The following is a 27,252-nucleotide window of genomic DNA, read 5'->3' on the forward strand; positions in this document are numbered from 1 at the left end:
CATGCTGTAACTTTCTTAATGAAAGTATTGTACAAAATGACCTTTAGAAACGAAAAGCGTATAAAACATAAATTATTTTTACCTGGAACTGGTTCTCCATTGAAACGAACACTGAGACTATGTACAGCGGCTTCTTGTGGCTTAAAATTAACCCTGAACTTTGCGTTGCCTTCACTTTGTACGTAATTCGGAACATTCTTGCCGTTCACTGCAACTATGATCTCCAGATTTCCAGCTCCGGCTTGGCTGGCGTTGACTAGAATGAAATTGTTACACATTTAACATAACATTAAATCGTTGCATTACTAAGAAAATTAAAGAAAATGATCTTACTGCTGAAGAATATTGGTTTCCCGACGACTCCGCTATTTATATCCGTCACCTTGACTTTATCAGCGTTGTAAGCTTTGACGAGAAACGGGCTGCCTTCCACGTGCGATCCATTGAGCTTCACTTCGACGCTGTGATCACCTATATTGCGAATAATAATTAATTTTTAAAATATAAATAAGTCGAAGTTAGATTCCTTGTATTAAAATTAATTAAAAAGACAAATAAATTAGGGCAATTAAAAATCGGCACTGTAATTGGTGCACTTAAATAACTAATAGACCTTAATGTCTTAAAATGTATTTCATATTAATGTATTATATTAATGTATGTGTGTACATTTCAAGACACTAAGATCTGTTACAGCACCGATTCCTAATTGCCCTAATTTATTTGTCTTTTTAATTAATTTATTTAAATATACAATGCATATAATTTTACAATACAATTTCACTTAATTTCCATATACGCACCAACATCTTTCGGGGTAAATCCAGCAGTGTACGTGCCATGACTGTTCTGCTTTATGTGTACAGATAAGCTCTCCCTAGTGGGAGAGAGCACCTCGACGATAGGTGTGCCGAGAGATGCGTCGGCCTCTATTGTAAAGGTCGCGACACGATTCACAGATACTTTCTCGAGTACCTCGGTTACCAATACTTTCGCCGTATCGCTGACCTGTATTTTGTTCAATATAGCCGTTAAATAAAACCTGGATGCTCTTATATTATATAACGTATAGAATTACTAAGATAATTTTAATTTTAAATAATGAAACACTTTCATGTTCAGTTTTTATCACAAGTTCATGATGTAGAACGAGAAATAAGATACCTGACAATTGAAAGGACTGCCAGGCACGTCCTCCCCGTTAAAACGCAAGTCCACGGTATGCACGATCGGTTCTCGGGGTGTGAATGAGATCGCATACGTGTGAGGACCTTGCGCCTGTGCCGAAGTTTGTACACGTCCGCCGTTTACAGTTACTTCCAGATTACCTGGTCCCGCTTGACTAGTCTCGACTAGAATTTAAAAAAAGCTTTATACTAACAAATTCATGGAAACAACGGTTTTGCTAAAAATTTAGCTAGATAATTTGGAAATAATTTTGTTTGAACTATCAAAATGATTATGAATAGAACGCTGAAAATATTAGAATTTTTTGCAGCATTATATCAACGTTCAAGCACTTTATGTATTATTTTGATAATCCAACAAAATTATTTTTAGATCAATATCCAGCTAAATTTTTAGACACTTTAACAAAAGTGTTTTTTCAGTGTGTGAACAGCTCAATTCGTAGATACAATTGTATAATAAAAATGCACCTAAGAAAGTTACGGGCATTCCGATGACACCACGTTTCGCATCCTTTACTTTTATCGCAGTGACATCATACACCTTACAGCTGAATGGACTGCCGACCACTGGGATGTTCCGATAGCTCACTGATATTCGGTGCTCGCCGACAACTCTCGGTGTGAACGCCACGCTGCATGTCGTATCTTTGTTGTCAGTGACCTGAGCAGGTACGGCCTGTCCATTGGGTCCTATCAAGTCCGGCGGGTTAGTCGTTTATTATCATTTAGAGTTCAGCCATGGACTCTACTTGGGGTGGATCGCAGGGTCACTGGAGCGGCCAGCGAAGAGATTCGCGCAAGTCCGATCGCTCTCGCTATTGTTATGTATGACGTAAACTCGCAAATAAGCAACGTTAAAGAAAGCGGATGATTACATGAGAAATGGCTAAATAAATTGTTACTATGACTAATAGGAGAAAGCCGTATATCTCGTCTTTATATATACGTTATATTTTTAGTTCGCTTCAGCTTGGATCAAACGCGCTTGGGGAAACTAATGTAAAATCATCCTCTAATACGTTTCCAACATGCTTGGCTGAGCAGAGCAACCGGTAGAGCGAAGACACGTTAAAAACAAATTATGTACTAAGTGTTATCAGGTAGAAAAAAATATTTTATAATAGCTCTCCGTTCATTTGTGAGATTGAACGCGATCATGTAAACGTATGCTAGTTATATATGAAGAAATATTGGCACTTGTTAAGGCATTACGTATTAAAATCTCAATTTATAGAAATATGTATCTTTGCATTGCAATGTTTAACAATTATATATGCATAACTTAAAGTAAATATATAGCACCATAAACATGGCTTTGACACAAGTCAAATACACCTTGCAAGCACACAAGAGAAGTGGGTGATTACGAAGGATTAAACAAAAGTTTTATAGCTCTCCCACAATCAATAGAATTAAAATAATAAAACCCAAATTAAGCAAATTAATCATAATATTCTCAAGTGGTAACCAACAAGTACAAGAGAAAAAATGTGTAAGTAGAGGAAAGTGCGGTAATTAAACTACCCTTGTGCAAGACTTTTGCGAACATTGAGTTAGGAACACCCACCACCGTGTGCATTAATCCATAAATTAAGATAAAAGGAGATTAGTTTTTCTGACAAGTCTAGTAATGTCGTAGTCTGAAAGCTGGCCGACCTGCAACAGAGAGAGAGAATTGCTCTCAAGCTAGAGATTAACGAGACTGATGAACAATTCTGTACAAGTCTTCACGACAATTACGTCGACATTCGTGATATTAAAAACAAAACAGGAAATCCCTCTGGTATTAAATACAAGGTAAATTAATACATGGATGCTTTTGTGCACTTTTGTGGTGACATATACATATATATATATATATATGTGTGTGCATTTGTGTGTAGGTTTTGTGCATTTACATGTGTCACAAGTGTATAATGTTTCTTAACAGAAATATAAAATTTTGTGAGAAAGCATCGATGATGAACATTTCAGGAAAACCTTATTTACAAAATACTTAAAAAATATAATTTACAATCTCTCAAATAAAGCAAATATACGTGCTAAAAAAGAAAATTAATTTGTGACTCGTGCGCATTATGGAACGAATTTCATGCAGCAATAATTACCTTCAACGTTAACTTCTAAATCTTCCAAGCTACCGGCAACGTTACTGACGGTCAGATAGCTTTGCCGTCCCAATCCAGCGCTGCTTAATGCCTGCCCACTTACAGTTACATGACTGTCGCCGCCCACCCTTGTCACTATGGGACAGCCAGGCACGGTTTTCTTGTTAAAGGCAATGTTGATAACGTGCTCACATGCCTCGAACGGTACGAAGCTGACAGAAAACCGTGCATTTCCTTGAGGTGTTACTTGCGTCGGTATGTTTTGACCACGAGCCGATATCGTGATCTCCAGATTTCCTTCACCAGCTTGACTTGCATCGACTGTCGACAAAATGTATTATGTCAATCAAACTCAAGTATTAAAAATATTTATTGTATCTTGAGAATTAAACACTTATTTAATTCTTAACGCTACTACATACCTGTAAAGTGAGTTGGTTGTCCGACACTACCTCTAGCTACAGATCCGATTAGCACTTTATCTGCGTTGAATGCTTTAGCCAAAAACGGCGTACCATTCACGGGATAGCCATTGTATTCCACGCTAATTGAATGTACTCCCACTTCCTTCGGTATAAATTCCGCGGTGAAACCGCTGCTTACATTACCAGTGACTTTAACTGGCAATTCACTGTTCGGTCCTATAAGGATAATTGTTTAGAAAATCCATAATTATTCAGCAAGTTACTAGATATAATTATCTGATTACATGGCATTATTATAAATGTATAAATATGTTATTGAAGTCTTCTTAACAATCTTAAAATATATTACATTAAGGGAATATTAAAGATAATTAAAGAAATTATATTTTTTAAATTCCCATTGTATTCACAGTAATAAATACTTGATGCGTAACTTACCCCTTACATAAACCGCTAGTTCTGCGCTGCCGCTTCCGTCGACTCCCATGTGGAAGCTAGCAGGCTGCTCGACCGGAATCAGTTCTAAATGATTCAAACTTAATGTGACTCTACTCGTATCTGACACGTTACAGACGAAGGGACATCCACGTACTGCTTCTCCATTGAACTTAATGTCGATATAATGTGGCTTGGCGACCTCGGGAGTGAAGGACACGAGGCAACGGCCACCGCCTACTACTTGGACATGATTGGGCACCTCTCCCTCATTTATGGAAATCTCTAATTGACCTTCTCCAGCAGCGCTGGCATCCACTGTGTACATATTACAAATTTAAAATACATTTATAAATGTAATCCTAATAAAAAAAAATTCTTAGAATATCTCATAATACTTTTAAAAAAATTTGTGTGTATCATATTTTAAATTTATGAAAATTTTTGAAAAATACTTTAAATTTCTTCTTTCAGATTTTGTAAAATAGAAACGTACATATAAATAAAAATTTACGCATATAAAAATTCTAGAAAAAAAAATGTAGATTTTCTTAGAATTTCTAGAAAATGTTCCAATTTGTATAAAAAAATCTGAAAAATTTTCTAAAATCATACAAGAATTCTAAAAAATTCTAAAATTTATATAAAAATTCTGAAAAATTATATGAAAAATTCTAAGAAAAAATTGTCGCCAAGGAAAGTATAACTGATATCTTACCTCTAAATTGACAGGCATGTCCAACTACGGCGCTAGGTACGTCAGTAACTTGAATTAAACTGCTGTTGTACACCTTGGCGACGAGGGGTCCTGCCGGTAGCTTCTGTCCCGCGATGCTGACTTCCACGAGGTGGCTGCCCACTTCGGTCGGCGTGAACTCGACGCGGAACTCGCCGGATCGTCCGGGCTCCTCGTCAATTCTCGCAGGAATGTGCCTCTTCGAAGGTGCTGTAATTTATCCGATATGTCAGACACACCCTTGCGTATTGTTGTTTCGAAATAATTAACAGACTGATTCATTAATTAATAAGTAGACTCACTTATAATCTGAACATCAATCTCGTTGCTGCTAAAACCTAATGCAGACAATTCGAAGAGGGCGGGACTACCAGCAGGAACCAACCTGATGGAATCACCGATAACTGACATCTTCGGTGCAGGCATGATGCCGACTCGCCAAGGTGATCCTGACAATTAACAATTAGTACAGGATCAGTACAACAGTTTGATATAAAAGACATTCCACAAACGTCTATCTTATTAATATTCAAAAGAAAGTAATTACTAAGAAAGTAATTACTGCACATAGTAATTTTACTATAGATCAACCGATAAATAATTATAACTTTTCTTATGTTTATTTCTACCAATGAAAATAATTTTTAATGTTAATTTAACTTACTTTTTATTTTCTTTTAAAAAATTCTAAAGATTACTTAGAAAAAAAATAAAAATTAAATTAAATTGAAATTAAAGTTAATCTACATTGATAGAAATAAACTTTAATCAATTTTTATTTGTATGATCTTGCATAAAAAAATTCTCAAAATATCATATTTTTGAGCATTTGTGTTTGTCATTTTAAAGAACCTCATACACTTTTCAAGAAATTATCGAAATTATTATATTTTTGTCAAATTACTAATTTTTTATATCAACGATTACTAATTAATGATCTGGATACAATAATAAAGACTATTGAGAAACTCAGTCTATTTCTTTTAGATTAGGCTATCTCTTTTAGATTTTGCTTTGTTAGAAGATTAGGATCTAAGAAGGTTCGAAAAAAAGACTGGAAGGTTGCAGGGAAGATCTAAAAAAAGTATGAAAAAAATTAGTAGAAAAAAATAGTTTCTTACGTAGAAAGAAAATATGATTTCTGTAAAATATAATTTCAAGCAACTTAGAACTTCGCAACCATAAAAATTGAACTTTTCTGAGGCCATGTCCATTGAGACTTTTGATCATCATTTTGAAAAACAACCACATTAAAAATTTAATTAATTTGACAAAACTGATTTCTTCATAAGTATGCGGAATCCTTTATGAAGATTTCTGAAGAATACTTAAATTTATAAAGATTTATGAAGAATAAATTTTACAAATTTAAATTTCAGATTTCATAAGTTTTCTTTAGAAGTTACAGATTGGATTGTTTCACTTTTAGATAAATTTCAGCTTATCCATTCTCTCGTTCTCTTTTGTTCATTAGATTAAATGACTACATAGTTTATTCGAAAGTGGAAACAATCGGCTCATAGAATGAAAAATGTCACAATAAATTTAAATTTCCCGCCAAATAATTATCCCGGAATATTACATAACGTTCTTTGCAGCTGTCGCCAGGTTTGCTTCTCGCACATGAAGTGAGGTAACTATATAATTAAATATTGAAGAAAAAAAGAGGGAAAATAAACAGTTTAGCTATAAATAACAAACTTAAAGTTTGCACTTTGTCGCCGCACCGTATAATATTTTCTGCACTTAAAATAAGATAAATAACGTAATTAGATGCTGGAGAGGAAAAAGAAGAAGAATAAACGGTGCGAAAGGTTCCATTCCAGCTTGCAAAGAACAGGTTTCTGGAGGCAAGGATTTCGGAATATTTCTCCGTGAGACGAGCGTCGGTCTGTCAATTAATGACTATTTCCACCAAAGTAGATTAACCTTAATTACCTTATTCTTTATATTATTCCAATTTTTAAAACTTAAAGAGAAAGATGAAGACCGAGTTAAACCGACATTAAAGTTAGTAAAAAAATTGACGTCTTCAAAAATTCCAAAATATTTTGCACTTAAAACGAAATAAATATACAGTGTCCCAAATTTCGCGACTCAAAATACCACACAAGATAGTTCTCGAAAAATTAAGTAAAAAAATTATCTGTAAATTTTCATTTTAAACAATAACTTTTAAATAACAAGAGTTTAAATATAATCACTGATAATGGGAGCTTTCCAGCAAGATACAATATTCAACACAGTCGATGCTTTCAAACGACACAACACGACACAAATGTACACAGACAAGAAGCTAAATTGAGACTTGGGTGTCAAATAATGACTACCAACTTATTTAGAAGAAATACAAAATTTCAGTCAAAATTTGGCAGCATTGTTTAAACAGCTGTACACAGCTCCTGTGTCTAATACTGCATTTAATTCTCCTACAGCATGTTGCAGCAATAATGCAGAGATTTTGTAGCGATATTACTGCAAATTTTATATATTGCTGCATGGGTTTTTTCCTAGCTGGAAAGATCCTAAATGATCACATATTCACGAGTGCGGTAATTTAATGAGCACTGATAAATGCGCACTTCAGCGCGTTTACTAATTTACTCACAGATAACCATTTAAAACATAGTAACTGATCATATTTAAGTCCTTAAAGTCGGAGCACAGATCTTTGCATAAAAAAGTCAATTAATCAAAATCTTTTCCATGGAAAAGAAGAAAATGAAAGACTTTGATTGATTCATTTTCTTGTACACTTCATACGTTATGCAAAACTCTGTATTCTCATTCTGACATATCTCAGAAACTACTGCTTGAAATAAAAAAAAAAAGATAATTTTTTTCACTTAATTTTTCGAAAACTTTCTTGCTGTAGTATTTCGAGTGATAAATTTTGGGACATTCTGTATATATTCAGGCGCTGAAGAGAAAGAAAGCGAAGATTTTAAATGTAAAAAAAGTGCAAGCAACACGAACAGTCATCTCGCGTCAACAATTCAGCGGGTTAAAGAAGAATTGGGTACAATTTTTAAGTACATCACGGGCGTCACTTCCCACGCTAATTTTCGCGCGTAAACAACAGTTCTCTCGCCCTGTCGCGGCGAACCGTTACGCGGATTCGCCGATTATAATAACAGTACTCCGATATAGGCCGCCGGTCGGCCGCCACGAATCGAATTCCAGATCCCCCGGAAGTATAACGTGACTCGCGACGGCCAGATGTTTTCCCAGGTTTCCTTCCTGTTACGCGCCGATCGACGGTGCTGTCAGAAAAATCCAGCTAAAGTTAATCTACATACATCGGTGGAAATGAACATAAATCGTAAGTCTATTCATGTTGCTTGAAACCCCCCAAAAATGTTTACACTTCAAACGAGATAAGTATGAATGCTTTCTTAATAAGGAGACATAAATCTACACGAATTAACACATTCAAGCATTGCAATTTGCGGGGATGGAAAAAAAATCCGATCGCGCGTGTAAATAATCAGCTCGCTCGCGGATAAAGAATATAAAGATGCGAGACGAGTACACGGCAGCGGGGAACGCGGGGATCGCGAGAACGAGAACCGGTACGACTTCGAAGTTCGGGGGGAGCTGCAACTCTCTCGTGCGCGTCTCGGGGAGACGCGGAAAAACGGGGCCCCGGATCGTGACGTTTCTTCATTGTCCGCAGGAATTTTTCGCTGGAGCGAAAGCGCACGGATGATGGAATTCGCCAATTTACCTTGGCGATACGCGGCACGGGAGAAAACCTGGAAAGACGCTGGAAGAACCTAGATGAAAAAGGAGAGAAAGGGGAAGGAAGAGGAGAATGGACGGGCGGATCCGGGTTGATCTCGTGATCGGGCATACGACTGAAGGAGGAACGCCGACGATGACGACGACGACGGCGATGTTTTGCTGGCGTGGACAACGCTTCCTTCGACGCGAAGAAGAGAGCTCTCGCCGTGGGACGACGAGATGAGTGTCCCTCTGTCTCGAGGCCACGCAGTGCGAGACGACGATCGCGACGTCGCGGCTTCCCGCATCACACACACGCGAAGAGATCTCTCTCCATCTCTCTCTTTCTCTCTCTCTCTCTCTCTCTCTCTTCTTCGGGGCCGAACGATTGGACCCAAACAAGCGAGAACGACACTCGAGGAAAACACTCACGGCGGCCACGAAATGAAACGAAACGAAATGAAACGAAAAGAACGTCGAAGTACCGGAGTAGGTACGTCGGAGAGCGAACGTGGATCACGCGATCCGACGCAGCGCGGCGGACTCGACGGACTCGACCGAGCCGAACGACGGGCGACGGGACGAGCGTGTGTGCTCGCGCCGCGGACCACCGCCGCTCGGGGCCCGGGCCCAGGGCCGTATGTGATGTGCAGGAGGTAAAACGGGGTATCTTTCAACAAGAGACAGTAGACACACATGACACGGTGTGACGCAGTGCATAAATATCCGCAGTCATTACTAGACCGCAGTCAATACTTAACTGCAGAGTTGGGTAATGCTAAGTTAAAAAGATAAAAGTTAAGTTAAAAAGTTAAAGAGTTAATTAATTTTAATTTAACTTAGTTACATTTTAGACTCTTAACTTTTTAATTTAATTTAGTTACATTTTATCGGTAACTATTAATTTGATTAAAAGTTCACAGTATATCATTATATTTTTTGTTGTTCGTTTATTTTTTGCTCCAATATAAAATAAACAAGGATGAAATGATGTACTGAGTCGCTTCTCAAGAACAAATCATGATATGAAAATGATGTCAAAAGGATTCCAAAATAATCATTGAAAGTCATCTTTCAATCATTCGCGATTCATTTTAATGTTATTTTAACGTTATCGTGATTTGTTGTTCTGCTTGGATTGTTGGGAGGCACTCACAGTGGCTGCGTTAAACAGAGAAAATTAATCGGTTAGTGCTTAGTGATTTTTTTTAATATGATTAGTTTTTACATTTAGATCCAGCAAAGAACTAAAGGCAAAAATCATATTAAAAGGCAATTATCATATTAAAGAATCACTAGGCGCTACTGATTAATTTTCTCTATTGAACGCAGCCATTCTCAGAGGCCAATTTTTGTATTTTGTTCTTATATTTGAGACTAGAAACTCTGTATGAGAGTTTGGCCACGAGATGAACTTTTGATTGGTCCGTCGTTTTTTTAATTAATTTCAGTGAGAATGAGTAAGATAAGTTAGAAGATGACGGGGTGAAAACTATAGTGATGTAAATAACTTAATTATGACTTTGACAAAAATGTAAAAATATATTAGGTATTGGAATTAATTCGTAGCGTTTTTTAATGAAAGAATGTTATTTATTTCACATGAGCATTAAAAAATACATTAATGAAAGTACTTTTAAAACTTATAAATACTTTGTAAAACGCTACGAATTAATTCCAACACCTAATAAAATGTAGAAAACCATTCATATAAAAATTAAAATTATAAAAAATGTAAAAAAATGATATTATGTATACGTATATCACTATAATTCTCACCCCTTCCTATATACCCTTCTTTATCAATCTAATTTTAACAAAATTGCTAATTATGGCTTTGTTATTGGATCTCTAAGTTTTCAGATATCATAAATCAATCACAATAACATCTTAAGATATTACTTAAGACGATCTTTAAAAAAAATTGATTGTGAATGACTGATCGCAATTAAGGGTATGATTAACGTGCTACAAATGCTTTGAAACATTCTTAATCAATTTGTAAAAATTCTTTCTTCTGATTGATCAATCAAAAAATTTAACTTCATAGTATTTGTAATGAGACTTGATCTCATCTTAAGCCATAATATCGTAGGACGTCATCATGACGTCATTCATCATTAGAAATAAACTTATAAGGTCACTTATGAGGTGATAAATAAGATTATGATGAAATATGATGTTATTATGATTTTTATGTTCTATTTGGAGATCGGAGTCGGTTATACTTGACTTGTCGTCGGATTATGACATTTATGACGAAGATATAATTTCCCATTTACTTCACTCTTGTCAAGATATAAATCTGTAGGAGTTTCAACAACCGCATCTTTGGAAAGCATTCTCGAGACCGCCGTTTAAAAATTAATGCGGAAGAAATTTAAGCTTGATATTTATAATTATAGTTCTTGTATTTAAGATTGTTTTCAGTAATGTATTAAGATGCTATGACTATGTGATTTACGACATTTTAAGACTGTATATAAGACAATCTTAAATACAAGAAACCAACTATGAATACCGGTTTAAAACTTTATAAAAATTTCTAAGATATTTGAAAATTTCTTAAGATAACAACGTGGATTCTTTCCGAATTTTATAATTTTTATTATAAACTAATTAAAACATAACAATGTTATAATTTCACTCAACAATGTAACTACATATATTATATCGTTGAGTGTGAAATTAAAACTTGATTATGTGTTACTTAATAATAATTAATTGACTATATTACTTTTAATTCATGTTTACTAAGGACTGCCTTACTATTTGAAAATAAATATCGAAGTATTTATAACTCTTTACAATCTCTAAGATAAGATCATTTTAGATACATCTGAGATTGTTCAGAATGTACAATAATTATTATGAAAAATTAATCATGCAGGTTTTCAAGTGACGCAAAAAGAATCTATTTATGTTTCAAACTCGTCTGTTCGATTTTCGTCCTAAATGATTTTTGTCAAGTGAAATTTTTGATCGCGCTTCAAATTCGTGTCTCGGAAGGTCAACGATCGATCGATCGATCGATCGAATTATCTTCACTTTCTCTGGGTGCAATCATCCGTTACTTATTTCCACGCTAATAACGCACGCTTTTTAGAAAACATGAAATTGAACATGCATTCGAAAGTTCACGTACGCGTTCGTTTCCATCATTATAGTCGATTTGCAATCGTAACTGGTGGCTAGGGAGAGAGAGAAGGGTGTCTTAGCCGCGGGGCCCCGAGATGGTGTGGTACATTCGAGACTGCTCTCCCATCCGTTTTTCACTCGCCCGACCGGCTAGCTGCCCGCTACGATCTCGCAGGATACCGATCTTCGTATTTCGATACCTTCACGAGCTGGACATAAATAGAAAACGTCTCTCGCGGTTCTTGAAAATGATGATCACTGCCCCGCCTCCGCCTTCGCCACTTTCAAAAGCCGCATTGATTTTCAGTGCATGCTGCAGGTTTAAGCGATACATGGAGGAAGAGTGATTTTGTTGAAATATTAAAAAATTTAAAGAATATATTAGGTGTTGGAATTAATTCGTAGCGTTTTTAATGAAAGAATGTTATTTATTTCACATGAGCATTAAAAAATACATTAATGAAAGTACTTCCCATCACTTGTAAAACGCTACGAATTAATTCCAACACCTAATATATATATAGATCTATAAAAATATTTTATTGGACTAACAAAATAATTAGGATAAGGTTGCCGAGATTAGCACCTCTTTTTTTGGACATTAATCTTTTTGAAATAATGAGAATAAAAAAATATAAAAAGGCTGTTAAACAGCCTTTTATAAGACTTACTTTTATAAAAAGTTGATATGATGAAAATCAACAATAATCAAATAATCTACAAAAATATTAAACGTGATTTAATTGAACCATTGGCATCTTGATGGGATCGTTACTGCTTTGATTGGACCAAAGGTTTAATTAAAAAGCATCGTAGTTAATAGAAAATTGATTTAAAAACAACATTTTATGAATAAGATTATATTTATTTATTATCAAATAAAAATTAATTTTTTTGAACAATTGTCTGTCTCTATTTTTAAAACAATTTCGAACATAAAATAATATCTTTGTATGTAAACTTCTTTAATAAGTTAATATTGATTTAAGTTAATATTATAATCAGTGCATATATTTAAAAAATTTAAAAAATTTTTAATATTTCTAATATAAAATAATATTATTTCGAAAATATACATAAAATAAATTTTTTGCACAGAGACTTCTATAATATGTAATTAAGGTCACAATTTTGAGAACAAAACTTAAAATAATGACTAATCAAATTTTTGCCTTAATTGAACCAGTTCAATTATAGATACTCGGAGATGATTCAATCATAGCAACAAGGTAAATAAAGTCGTATACATATTCTCATTAATTTTATAGAAATTTGGCTGCCTTCTTTTTAGGAGCCATAGTCAAAGTGTCGTTCTATCTTTATTCATTGAAGAAGGAATATATAGAACGACGTTTGTATCGATTATGTCTTGAAAAGAAAGCAGCTCTAATTCGATTAAGAATTCCATTGAGATTTTATCTGAGGAACTTTGAAGGCACATTTTTTTTCAGAACGACTTCATTACTTTCACTCGACGTGTCAAATTCAGAAAATAAAAGAATCCCTGTTGAACTATCCCTATTGAAACGTTTAATAATTTAAGATCCAGTATTTGTTGATACGCCTAACGTTATATAATAAAATCTAATTTATTGATAGAATTATATGAGGCTAAAGGAGTATTATAGATCAAATACGCAGGAATGTAAATTTTATATGCGCTCGCAGCACGAAAGCCGTTTCCGACTTTTTATTGATGAATCGGGTTTATCTATAGTGACCGCTTTGTGGCGAACTAGGGCATAACGACAAATAACGGCTGATTATATTTGCGCTATATTTGTCGGATTTAATTATGTAAATGTAAGTACATTGAATACTATAGCCTGACACGATTTGCGAGAACAATCTCAGAGAAAGACAATGGCAGCAACTACGAAGATGATAATTATAATATATGAAATAAGTTTCATATGTAGAATTAATGTAAATAATTGAATAAACTGTTTTATTGTTGCAATAATTATAAAATAATTTATTCAGCTACTTACAACTTATAGGTACATGCTTGTACATTAATTCTACATATAAAACTTGTGTACTTTTACTTTTAAGTTTTCCTGAATATATATAGGTGTTGGAATTAATTCGTAGCGTTTTTTAATGAAAGAATGTTATTTATTTCACATGAGCATTAAAAAATACATTAATGAAAGTACTTCCCATCACTTGTAAAACGCTACGAATTAATTCCAACACCTAATATATAGGTGTCAATATAGATCTTTTTTGTAGCCAAACTTGCACACTTTTTGTACTTAAAGTGAAATAGTATATGTTTAAAATTTGATGAAAGCGAGAAGAAAAATTCTAGTTCCGTACAGTAATAAAAAACAAATCTGTTTTTTTCTGAGTGGATAGGATGATGTGCGTGATCAAAACAAGCGAGTTATAATTATATATGAATTCTTCGATACCAGTGACAATGTGATTTCTCACGCAACTCTTACGCAATGCCACGTGTTAATAAGTGATACGTGTAGGCCATAAGGATCACGATCTACTTTTCGAAGCGTCATGTAATTGCACCGCATCGAGAGCTATTAGAGGCTGTTTTTTTTTTTTTTTGCGAATCTCGTTGCAACTGGTCGCGATCGTTGAATCGCAAGAAAGGAATTAATTAATTGATATTAAATTGATAAGCATTTCATTAATGTAATTTATCCATTTACTCCGATTATATCGTGAAAATTTCGCGAATGAAATTTTCCCGAAGATGCTGTTATTCTGTTCGTGGAACAGCCAATGAAGTTATCATGGACAAGAATTGCAAGAACAATAAATCCAATCGTCGCGATACGACGCGGAAATTAATAGATGTGCTACGTACTGTTTTTGTCAAGGATTTTGTCGTGCAAAAATTCCGCGCTTCAAACGACGTTTTATTATACGGAAAGGAACATTTTGTTAAAATATTTAAATATTTAGCTAGATATAGATTTGAAAATAATTTTGTTAAGCTATACTAATTACTCAAAATAATTACTTGATGAGCAATGCTGCAGGTAAAAAGCTTTGGCATTCCATGGCAACCAGTTAGAGTATGCTATATAATGTTGATGATTAAATTATCCAACAGAATTATTTTCAAATCAGTATCTATAATGAAATTTTAAACTTCAGTAAAACCGTTCCTTCAGTGATTAGATATCAGGTTAAAGTCGACCTGCTTTCCACGTCGCGCTACGTTGCTCGGGATTCCGATTACGCCATTCACGTACCGGTGTCCTTTATTTTTATTTTTATTTAGCTGAATCGTCAAGACGTATCACGCGTCACTGTTCTTGGCGATAGAAGAAGTTACGTCGAAGCGACCGTGCACGATGAATCGCTGCATTCCCCAACATAACGGGTGCGTTGTTCAACAAGTGACTCATAGCTCCGAAATTGCTCGAAAATTTCTCAGTCTGATGTTCTATCGAAAGTTTCAAGGTCGCGATTTCAACTTTTGAAAACTTTAATAGACGAATAGACCAATTAAGATTCCCGCATAAATTACGTGCGCGAATATTAATTATCTCATTTACGATTAGCTCATTTTGCCGTCTCAAAAAAAAAAAAAAATTAGAATCAATTAGTACCCTACACTCAAACAGATTAATTGAAAACAGATTCGAACAAGAAGAAAGAATTTAAATAGCGTTTCTCGAAATAATCGCGTTTAATAAGGAATGATGCGAGAGACTTGATTACGAGATTTATAATGAGTTTGGTTACGTTAATCACGGAAAATAAGATACACGTATTCCTCGAAAATTAAATCCTTCGCTACGAACAAGAATATATCATGTGTTATACAGATAGCCCTTAACAGCCGTGTCACAGATGAGCGACTACAAGTGCAGTTCTCCGATGATTCTAATCGTGTTATAGCTCTGTTTGTATGTAGCGATAAATACACACGGTGCCTCAACCAGCAACGGTAATTAAATGCTTCGAGAAGAAAAAATCGAGAATCCAACGTTTCGCAAGTACACGAAAATTTTAATAACCGATTTAAACCAGTGTACTAAGAAAAAGTTTGTTTGATATTTATAACTAGCTTGATAAAATGATTATGATTAAGAGTTCTATTTTTATAGTTATTACTGTTATAATTATATAACTGTATTCCATTTTTATAGTATCTAATAGCTATAAAAACGAAAGTTCTAACTATAATTATTTTACCGTGTAATTATAGTCACAAATACACCGAAAAAGAAATTTATTAAACCTTAGTACATATTTCTTTGAATAGTATAGTATACTAACAATTTACTTACAGTAAATAAATAAATATTTACTCAATAAAAAATGATAATTAAATCAAATCAATGGTTTTTATATCAAATAAATATATGTTTTTACATTTAGATAAATATTTTATTAGAACTCAAACAAATATTTATTAAAAATACTTTTTTTAATGTACCAGGTGCTTTTCTTTCAGTGTCATTTGAATAATTAAATATTTATAATATTTATAATTTTTTTTAGAGTCTAGAGTTTTGCAAAAATACATTGATTTTTCAGCAAACACATTGTCTTATCCTTGAATGAAAATCTCTCATTATGCAGAGAGGAACGCGAGAATATTTCGCATATTTCGCGTATTTCGTAAACAAGATGTTTCCTCTGAGTGTCCCGTGTATATATTCGTATATCCGAGCATACAATGAGACATCAGCAGTCTCGAGTCAATCGATAATCGTCACGTAATCAATCGATCGCCGTTATCGTTGTAAAAACGATCGCGCCGGCGAATGCGATGACACTGCATGCATGCGGTTATGCATTTGCGGCAGCTGCCGACCGTTGAAATCACCGGCGGCGACGTGAAAATCACGGGGCTGTCGTCTTCTGCCCTTTCGCCGATTTTTTACATTAATACACGAAGATGTCATCCGGCAATACCTCGCGTGGCGAGGTTTCTTTCACACTCGTGAAGTTTCACCGAGAACGAGTTACATTCCTCGCGCAAATAGAATTGTATGTTTCAAGAAATCGATTTTGTTTTATTCGGACTTGTTTTTGGATCTACCTCGGAGATCGAGGTATATACTTTTATTGGAATCTCCTTGGATTTCTTCTGGATCCTCGAGCATCGAGATCCTTGACCGGAGACGACGGAAAAATTCTCTTTGCGGAAAATAAGTCCTCGCGATCACTCGAGCGAGTCAACTGCGCTCTCATTTGCGCGGGCATCGGTCGGTTAATTACAGACGAGGGATTATATGCTAAAGCTGTAGCTCATTATCGAGGTGCTTGGGCTAAGATTAAAGTCTATGGAGCGTGGCACGAGCCATTGAAAAATTACACCTGTCCGAGTTTATCGACCAGTTTACTTTGCGCCAATAAAATAAATTTGTGTTTCATATACAGCTGACGGCAATGCGTTGTGTTCATGGTTTATTTATCGCGCTTTGCTCATCTGCGTTTTGCATACCGAAAACGCGCTACGCCTTTCGCATTAAAACGCGGAAAGATATTTGCAATTATTCTTTTATTATACGTAGAAGGAGTCGTGATTATTTTTTAAAAACGGGAAGAAAAGTTAACGCGTGCGGCTTAATTGTCTTTCTCGAACTAATTGACTCTTTAATTAACAGTTGTAAGATTAACGGAGTCGTGTCAAGCACGCATCGTGCATCGTAATGATCATTGTTCGAGTTTCTGCAGCTACAACTCCGCAATTTTTCCTCTGGATGTTGAGATCTTCGAAGTATCAAGGTTAAATAGCAGCTTTGTGTGCACTGCATTTGATCGCGTTGCTTTTATTAAATTAGTATCACGTTGCTATCGATTCTATTGTGTGCATCGATGCCCATAGTGATGCTTTTATTGCGATTATATGCAGCGAAAAATTACGATCGTACTTTTCACGACAGCAGTTGCATAAGACGGTCAATTGAGTAATTTAAATGCGTATCTCGAAACTCGAAAGAATTCGCTCCGAATTATGATAGAAACTGGAACGAATTTGGATTGCATAAAGAAGACTTTGCCTGAATTCGCCTGGAAATCCTAACTTTTATCCTACATATACAGTGGTTGTCAACAATTTCCGATTAACATATAATTTTAATTAACGATCATTTTTGTTAATCTGTTTTTTAGCTCTTATCTTATATTATACATAAGTCAATAAAATCCGGATTATAAGTTGATTAATTCTTATTATAATTTAAGAATTCGATATTTTATTAAAATATATACTTGTTTATTATAAATATTTATTTGTAAAGGTTTTTTTATTCATAAGCAACACGAATTATATAATTAAATGAAAACTTTTGACACTGTCAAAAGTGAATAAAAATTGAACTAAATATAGATTTGAAAACAATTTTGCTTGGACAATCAAAATAATTATGTAGGACGCTCAATGCTGATTGCTAACAATATCAACATTTTTTCGCAGCATGTTTGCTTATTATGCTTGAATTTCTTACATAATAATTTTGATGATCCAACGAAATTATTTTCAGATTAGCTAAATTTTCAGATACTTCATCAAAATCGTTCTTTCCACATATACATATATATATTTTATTAGATATATTGTATATTTTAAAGTTATCTGGCTTTAAAGATCGAAGATGATTTTTCTCTCGTTCAGGAAAAACGAATAATCTTTAATTAATCGAGATCTCGTATGTTCCACTTGCGGTTGATCTGATATCGCGTGACTCCGTAATGTGCTCGGCAGAGATAATCATTTCTGACGATGGTTTTGGAAAAAAAGTTAACGCCGGGAAAGAGTTATGCAAGACCGGGAGATCAGGCGATAACTTCGTTGCGCCAAGCAAAGAGAACGCATTTCACGTGTCGTCGGTAGGCAAAGTAGTCGCACACCTCCGTGGAGTGTCACGAACGGATAAGAGCTGCATGTGCATTTCTTCCGCCGATCAATGATAACGGTCTGCGTGTGTTCATTCCGCTGTATGATTACGCGAAAGGAAGCAGAACCGAATAAAGGAGTCCCGTGTGGAACGCAAACGCGGCGCAGCGCGTAGAAATAACGACTTCAAGGCGGTTTTCCCGATGAGTAATTCCGTTGCTGCAATTTACCTCTATATTATCTAATTTCCCTCGCAAAAATTACCGTTTTCTCTTTGCATTTCGTTTTCCCTTCAGTTCTATCAGATTTCTTTAAATTTCGTACATCCGTCGTGCGCGAAAATAATCGCGAGATATCGCGAGTTAATGTAGCTTAACAAGTAGAACTGAAGAATGTACCTGGATGATATCATTCGATATATTTTTGTCAATGGTTTTATGATGAATTCTTGTGCAATGATGATTTTTTTAATAATTGTTTTTTATTAAAAAAAAATTTAAAAATTATTGTCAAGAATTCATCACAAAATCATCAAATCATCATGATTTTTTTCAATCATTATGATTTTTTTCTGAAACAATTTTTATTTGATGTCGTTTTGATCTTATAATTTTGTAAAAAAAAAGGTAAGCCCAGACAAGGCTCAAATAAACAAAGATTAAATGAATTAAGAGCTACAAACCTAGCTAGATGTTTATTGTTAAACAAAGTACAATTTAAACACTGGACCTTTAACCAGATCATTAAAACATTGATAATGACCTGTTAAAAGTCGTTTGTTGTTTAAATTGTCCTTTGTTTAAAATTTAATAATAAACATCTGGCTCGTAGATTTATCAATTTGATTATAAATTTATGTTCTATCTGGGGATCTTAGTTTTGCAGAATTAGAATTCGAAGAGTTAATATGGGAATCTCCAAGGCGGTGTCGCAAGGTACGACCACGTGGTGTATTGTGTTCGCGTTCACGTAGGCAATGCGTTTGTGCGTATTCTCATTCGTAACCAAATACGTCCGCACGCCGACACAGTTGGTACTTCGTAGCCACACCTACGATCGTATGCGGTATTCGTTATGCGCTCATATTCCAGGCGCGATTTCCATAGCGGATGCAAGCGAAATATCGATCGGAGGAATGCACTAGCATGCGGGGTCCGATTACGCAACAATATCCGATATTCGATACTTTGTAGTGATCTCTATATATGATCACACAGTGAAAAAAGTCTTGTAATAATAATCAAGCCTTGATGATAGTTAAAATGTGGTGAAATAATTTCAGTAAAATGTTCGATTAATTTGTATACAACTAATAACATTAGTTGGTTTTGGTTACATTGAAACCAAATGTTTTATTGAAATTAATATAATAACAGTAATTAACCGTTTATAATTAAAAAAGTGAGATAATATTTAGAAAAGTAAAATCAATTAAAATAAAGTTAATTATTATTAGAAGTTATAATTAGAAAAATAAGGTAAAGTTTGAAAAAGTAAAATTTTCCAAATCAACTAATTAACATTAATTGGTTTTGATCATTTTAATTTTCGAAATATCTTATTTTCTAATTATTATCAAACTGTTGCTGTGTTTGGTAATATTTAGTAAATATTACGCTAAACAATACAAATACATTTAGCTATTACTAAATTTTTTTTCAGCTTTCGTCAATCGTATAATAGAAAATATAAACTTTCTGTTCTTTATCTTTTAAATTATCTTGAATTAATTTTTATTTCCTGCTTCAAAACTTAATTTAATTTCAATCACTCAAAGTTCTTTCGTTATACATAAAAGCTTGTTGAAATAACGAGAAATAATTTATATCAAAATATACGTGATTTGAATATTGTAGTAATGGAAAAATTACAAAATCAATTAAAACTAATGTTAAACTTAATTATGATAAAATGCACTGGAAAAATGTTTATGTTATTTTTCTGTCGTGATGCGATATATGGAAAAGGGTAGATAATAATAGCTACCGGGTGCGTTTGCGTGAATACGTAATCATATCGGAGTGCACTATATATGGCATCTAAATAATATTATTCATACACGTGCAGTGGCGCAGCGAAGCTACAGCCTCGGGTCTGTCTATGGGCAACAATTTCACTTTCGGAGCGTTTCCTCTTTCCATTGCTTTCAATTTTGAATTTTGAATATATCAAATGTAATAACAATTAAAAATGTAATGTGTTGAATCGAGGACCCAAAATATTTCAACAACTTATTAATTTAAACATTTATGAGCATATATCTAAACAATTTGAATATCAGATAATACCTCTATCAGATGAAAAATCGAATAAACAGGAGGACAATAATATGAACACCTGTGAAATACAAAGCATATTTGTTTTACTTATATGAGGTCGGCTCACTATTTGCCTTTAATATAGATTTATCTTTGTCGGAATAGAGTCATACAATGTTTGAATAATCACTATAATGGAGTTCTGTTCTTTTAGCAGAATATATTTCCTTGTTTATAAAAGTGATATTGGAAGAAGAATTTGCTTCTCACTCTATTTTTCAAAATTACTCTCTGTTTTGCAAAACTTTAATATTTTTTTTGCAATCGCCTAATTCAAATATCATCGAATTTTGAATAGCTTTAAAGAGCAGAGTGAAAAGCAGATTTCTTCTTCTAATATTTCTTAAGCAATTGAAAGATATATGTACTATTAAAAGAATGATAAAATTATTAAATATTAATGTACTGATGACTATTCAAGGCATTCACTGTTAAATTTGTAATACCAAATTATATCCAATTTGAGTTATTTTTAACTATTCCTAAGTAAGTCACCATTGTTTCTACTGATATACTCAATAATTTAATTAAAACAATGAATTAAACAATTTAACTCAAGAAAATGTATAAAATTTGAGACCAAATTTAGTTTATTATTTAGTTTATTATTATTAAAAATATTAAAATGTTATTTAACTTAAGGGATCGAGCTGCTATCGCTTCTTTTGATATCTAATAATGTTGTATGTTTATTTTAACAAGAATATAATATGCATAAAAGACAAATGGTAGACCAACTTCCTAATAATGAAACAATTAGAACATTTCCCAGATATTCACATTTAATTTATCTTTATGTCGCAGCGAAATGTTTCTTTACGTTTTTACGATCGCTGGATAGGTTTCTGTGAGACTTTTACTACAAAGGCATGCGGTAGCGTTACTTAAACGGCGAGACGAACGACGAACTCGTCATTCCGCACTGATCGTGGCCTCGCGCATTATGACGGCGAGATAGCGGTGGAAAAAAAAAGATTCAGGAAGCCAAGGAGAACCGATGACGTCGGATATGGGTCAGTGGGACGTCACGTGAATGCGTGAAATCGTAAGTCAACGACCTGCCCGATGACCCGCTGACTTAGAGACACGCTTGCCTTGCATGCCTGGGACGCGGATGAACTCGATCCCTCCGCACGTCTCCTTGACGATAAGTGCCGAGGAATGCTCGGCGACACTTATCATGGAAGAGGCAGAATAATTACGTTCGAGAAACTTCACGAGAGAAAAGAAGACCCCCTGACAGAGAATGAAATTGGGAAAGAAAAGAAGATAACACTTCGATTTGATTCTTTAACTTGGTACTGATAAAGTCACTAGATTGATCAAATAAACCGCAAACTCTACACTATTTTAATATCAAATGCTAAAAGAATATGCTATCGCTGTACTTTATGTAAGGTATCTCAGATTTTGCGTGACACCTGTTAATAGCAGATTTCTGAGACCATTTCAAGACGAAAATTCTAATACCAAAACGTCGAGACTGCAGTTTAAAACACTAATTTTTGAAAATGAAAAGGGTTTAAAGTTATTCAATTTAAATCTTGACAATTTTAGAGCCTATACAGTAGTTTTAGATTCTAATTTCCGGGATTGAAGTCCCCGATTATTGAGAATGGCTGTGCGAGGAAATTTCTCGGTTACCAAGAGAAGAAACTGCGTTCTGCATGGGCCGTAATGTTGCTTCAGTGCGCGCACATTGGGCAAGATAACGCAGAAATTTTGCAAACCATCGTTTGCAGATTACAGAAACCGTCTTTAAAAGTTTGCACGGAGCGTGAAGCCGGAAACACGCGGGAGGGAAATACCGGAAGTCGCTCTTACAACATTTTCTCCATTCGAACGATAGCCATTGGAAATCGAGTCGGGGATAGTTTTACCAGGGCTGATAATGCTAAAGGTCATAACGAAAACAACGATCTACAGTAGACAGTGAATAATTTCCATGATAAAAGCGCCGCGAGTAACTACATTGTGAATTGCGCTCGCGGGCGTGAGAGAAAAGAAGTATTACTTATAGTTGATGTGGCGAAGCATGACGGAACTCAAGGTGGATTTATGCCAATGTGCTATTTAGCGAATACACGTAACACTTCCTTAAGCTAACACTTAAACTTAACACTGCACATTCCGTTTCTTTTATGAATATGAAAAATTCACGGTTCAATGTATCGAATAAATAAGATTACAAGTCAAGTAATATTGTATGATAATACTACATGGAAAAAAATGATGTTTTATTAATAACATTCTTTTAATCGAAAATAATTTTGTTAATTTAAAAACAGTATTAATGAAACAAATAAATTATGCTCTTGTTTTAATAAAATGTTATTTGTATCATTAATACTGTTATAGAATTAACAAGATTATTTTCAATTGTAGAATTATACCATTAATACTTGATTTTTTTAATATAAAATACAGGATAATAAAATATTGACAAATAAAAATATTATTGTATATGAAAGGCTGTGAAAAATAAATGAATTACTTTCACTAAGAAATATTTTTTAATATCATCGAATGTATCAAATAAGAAAAATTATCATAATTAAAAAGACAGTTAAAAATTACAATTTTTGTATGTTCTTTATAATTGAATGTTACTACTATTAAAAATATTAATAATAGTATGTTATATAAAATATGCAATATAAAAAAAAGTATAGCATTTAAAAAGTTTAAAAAGTCTAGTAAATCATGTAATATTAAATACCAAAATATTTTCGTCTCATAAAAATTGTCATCAAATAAATCATCTTGGTAATATTGATTTAATTCGACTGAGGATATCATTATGTTATTATTAATTCTAATTTGCGTACATCAACTTTCGATGAATCGCTCCGAGATTCAAATCATCGTTCGCGCGACGCATACTTTTAAAACATTTCAACGTTGGGTATGCATTCCAGCTTTCTTAATGGCGACGGCAAAGACTATCGTGCATTCCAGGAGATACATGTGATCGTGCACGTGCAGGTGCAGTGGTGCACACGCATGCACACGCGCGTAAGTGCGTTCATTCGTGCGTACGCAGTAAGAATTTATTCTAGTGGAGAAGCGCCGAGAATTCCGCTATATCGGAATTTGACAAAAGAAAGGTGCGCTAAAAACTGCATCGTGAAAATTAAGATATTTGCGGCAAAGATAGCGTACGAAGTATCGGATACAAAATAGCATAGAACATTACGCAAATGAAACGAAATAAATGTTCGACCTTTAACTGTTAAAAAGATTTCAACATTTTCACATTTGATATTTCAAAATCATATATTATACTCCAGGTATTGGGATATCCATCCATTGGAGGTTCCATTATTAACAATAATTTTTCACTTTTAATAACTGTTATTGGATCTAAAGAGATTATTATTAAAAACACTATTATGACACTTAATGGAAATTCCAAAAATATCAATTTTTAAAAAATGTACCAAATTTTTCGATTGCAGTGTAATCATTTATAGATTAAAATTTAAAACGTGTGTTTTTAATAGTAATTCTGTAGATCCAATAATTATTATATAGTTATTGGATTTGAACAAAATTGTTATGGATATTTGATAAATCTCGAAAATGTCAATTTTTAATTAAAAATTTCAGAGATAAACGTTTGTGAATTTCATTAAAAACGTTGTTAAGAGGCTTCGAGACATGATGATAAGGTAACTTACCGGGGATGACTTCCCCATTGAACGTCATTTCGACCAGATGTGCAACCGCTTCATGCGGCACAAACGATGCCAAGAAACATTGACTACCTAGCGCTCTCACAAAACTCGTGACGTGTCCCCCGTTTACGAGGATTTCCAAGTTTCCCGAGCCGGCTCTCGATCCATCAACTGACAAACAAAATCATCTTTTATTATCGGAGACGCACTTGTGCGGTTTCACGATTTCACAATTTCAGATACGTACTTTCAAATTCTACCGGCTGGTTCACCACTCCGTTCGGGATCTTCCCAACTTGAATAGCTCGGGCATTATATGCCTGCGATCTAATATAAACAAATCGTTTAAGAATAATTTAACTAAATTCTTATTTAAAAATTTTTTGTTATTATAAATTCTTAATAGAAAAATTTTAATCCTGATAAGATTTTTTTAAATAGAAATATTTCCGATTCTTATAATTCTCTAAGTTTAATTTCATAAGTTCATTAGACTTCAAATAAACAAATTTATATAAATAATTCATTTTGTGAATAATTTAGCTACATTCCTATTTTTTAATCCTGACAAGCATTTAATAGAGACATCCTTGAATTTATAATTTTCCGAGTTTAATTTCATAAGTCTCTTCAGGTTTCAAATAAAAATTAAATTTTTTTCTCGACCATATAATAAATGTACAAAATAATTTGATTATTATTAAAAAAAAATTATGCCTAACTAAATTTCGAGATAAAATTATTTTCTTCGTTGTTGAACGAACCTGAAGGGTGATCCCTTGATATGCTGACCGTTCACCAGAATTTGGATAACATGTTCGCCGACCTCTTCAGCGGTGATGGTGTATGTCAAGCCGCGCAACTTCGATTTCTGTATCAGTACGGTCTTGCCATTGGGACCTACGAGAGGCATGAAGGCATATTTTATTGTGTATTCGCGACACGCAGCGTTAACGTTGAAAGTCGCAACGGGATTTACCGGTAACGGTGACGGACACCTTATTGGGATCCACGCCGGTGACGCTGAAAGTGGTCGGCCGGTGCACCGGCAATGTTTCCAGTGCGCTTCCGGTCGCGACGATCGTACTGCTCTTGCCAGATGACACGTAGACAGCACCGCCGTTGTTCAGATACCTGTCATGAGTCGTGGTACCATCCGTTGTATCCGCGATCTTGCCGTAGTAATTGTTGTTCTTATTCTTCAGAATGCCATGCGTGCGAGCGGTCGTTGGACTGTCGTACCTTGGACTCACACCGTAATCAGGACTGGACGACTTCTGCACAGCCGAGTAGCTCGTCGTCGCTGAATGCGACGACACATTCTTGGCGGTGTAGTTTTGCGTGTTCTTATAGTTGTTGTTCAGGAAATTATCGTTCGGACTGCTATCGCGGTTTTCCGCGGTTGGCGAGTTGTTCGTCAGATTCGCGAGGGATTCGAGACTGCCATATGACAGCAGCGACTTCGTCTTAGCGATCGCATCCCAGGAATCGCGCCTTGAAGTGCCACCCACCATCGAGGATACCCGCACGTTGCTGCTAGTATCGATGATGCCATTGTCCGTAGATCCTCGCCTGTTGAAGGACACATCTTTGTCGCTGGTTCGTGGGCTGAAGCTGCGGTTTACAGGACTCTGCGTGGCGCTATATGACATTGGACTGCGGGTCGGTGAGCGCGATCTCTTCAGGGATCCCGAATTGTAGATGTCCCTGGATTCTTTAATGATGTGAGCAGTTGGGCTCAAATTTGGCGATCGCGATCTATTGAGCATACTGGATGAATAAATATCCTTAGATTCTTTGATGAAGCTGGGACTCTGCAGATTCGGCGATCTCGAGCGATGGTTGTACGTGTTGCTGCTGTAAATCTCCTTCGTCTCTTTAAGCATCGACGGGCTATTCATATTCCTCTGCACAGGGCTGTGGTTGATATGATTCGGCGAGCGAGTGCGGTTCAGCGAGTTGGTGCTGTGATAGGTCGCTGAGTTCTCGGTGACATAGTTGCTAGACATTTTATACGTAGGGCTGGTTTGATGGATGGGCGAATAACCGCGTTGCGTCGGACTGATGGACTTGTACGCTGTCGAGGTATACATCTTCTGAGTTGGACTGCTCTGTTCCGTCGCGGACACGTTCAGTCCGTTCATTCGTCGCTCTAAAGACGACACCTTGGACCGTTCCAGGCTGGACGTGGACTCCTTCGACCTGCGGGAGCCTTTCTGCGTTCCCACACGTATGGAAAACGGTGAACCACGCACGTCCGAGCCATTAAAGTAGACATACACTCGATATTTGCCATCGTTATTAGGCACGAAGGACACTCGATACTGCATGTGACCGAAATCTTCTATTCTGTAGGGTACCGATTGCTTATCGTGGACAATGTCGATAATAACGTCGCCGAGTCCGCCGGTCCCCCGGGCGTCGACGATAAATGAAAAAGATTGTCCGGGCATAGCGCCGTCCGTGTCCAAGAGCTGTGATTAGATAATTTTGTACATGGAAAGAAAACAGTTTTGTTCAAGTATTTAAAAATTTGACCAGACACATTTGAAAATAATTTTACTAGGCTCTAAAAAATAATCATACCATATATAGAATATTAAAATTGGTCATCAAAATATTAAAAATTTTTGCAATATTATCATTATACTTAAATGTTTTTTATATAATTATCTATAT

General features: G+C 34.9%; 1 protein-coding gene and 1 long non-coding RNA gene across 2 annotated transcripts in view; one reads left to right on the top strand and one right to left on the bottom strand.

Moving 5' to 3' along the window:
• Nucleotides 1–27,252, bottom strand: part of jbug (filamin-type immunoglobulin domains fbug) — a 50,497-nt gene that overhangs the window by 7,512 nt on the left and 15,733 nt on the right. The window contains exons 11-24 of the mRNA XM_011062086.2: nucleotides 25,553–27,047; nucleotides 25,338–25,473; nucleotides 24,821–24,900; nucleotides 24,577–24,744; nucleotides 5,197–5,343; nucleotides 4,877–5,104; nucleotides 4,162–4,476; nucleotides 3,721–3,939; nucleotides 3,299–3,619; nucleotides 1,659–1,880; nucleotides 1,165–1,352; nucleotides 804–1,008; nucleotides 334–471; nucleotides 83–256 (exon numbers count right to left, since the gene is read on the bottom strand). Coding sequence (XP_011060388.2) covers nucleotides 83–256; nucleotides 334–471; nucleotides 804–1,008; nucleotides 1,165–1,352; nucleotides 1,659–1,880; nucleotides 3,299–3,619; nucleotides 3,721–3,939; nucleotides 4,162–4,476; nucleotides 4,877–5,104; nucleotides 5,197–5,343; nucleotides 24,577–24,744; nucleotides 24,821–24,900; nucleotides 25,338–25,473; nucleotides 25,553–27,047 — 4,036 coding nt within the window. The remainder of the gene's footprint in view (nucleotides 1–82; nucleotides 257–333; nucleotides 472–803; nucleotides 1,009–1,164; nucleotides 1,353–1,658; nucleotides 1,881–3,298; nucleotides 3,620–3,720; nucleotides 3,940–4,161; nucleotides 4,477–4,876; nucleotides 5,105–5,196; nucleotides 5,344–24,576; nucleotides 24,745–24,820; nucleotides 24,901–25,337; nucleotides 25,474–25,552; nucleotides 27,048–27,252) is intronic.
• Nucleotides 8,067–15,970, top strand: LOC105149571 (uncharacterized). The gene is made up of 3 exons (XR_846610.2): nucleotides 8,067–8,216; nucleotides 8,571–13,829; nucleotides 13,966–15,970. It is a non-coding gene; the product is annotated as an uncharacterized LOC105149571 (long non-coding RNA).

Source organism: Acromyrmex echinatior, chromosome 12 (genome assembly GCF_024713525.1).
Source record: "Acromyrmex echinatior isolate Ae372 chromosome 12, ASM2471352v2, whole genome shotgun sequence".
Classification (NCBI taxonomy): Eukaryota; Metazoa; Arthropoda; class Insecta; order Hymenoptera; family Formicidae; genus Acromyrmex; species Acromyrmex echinatior.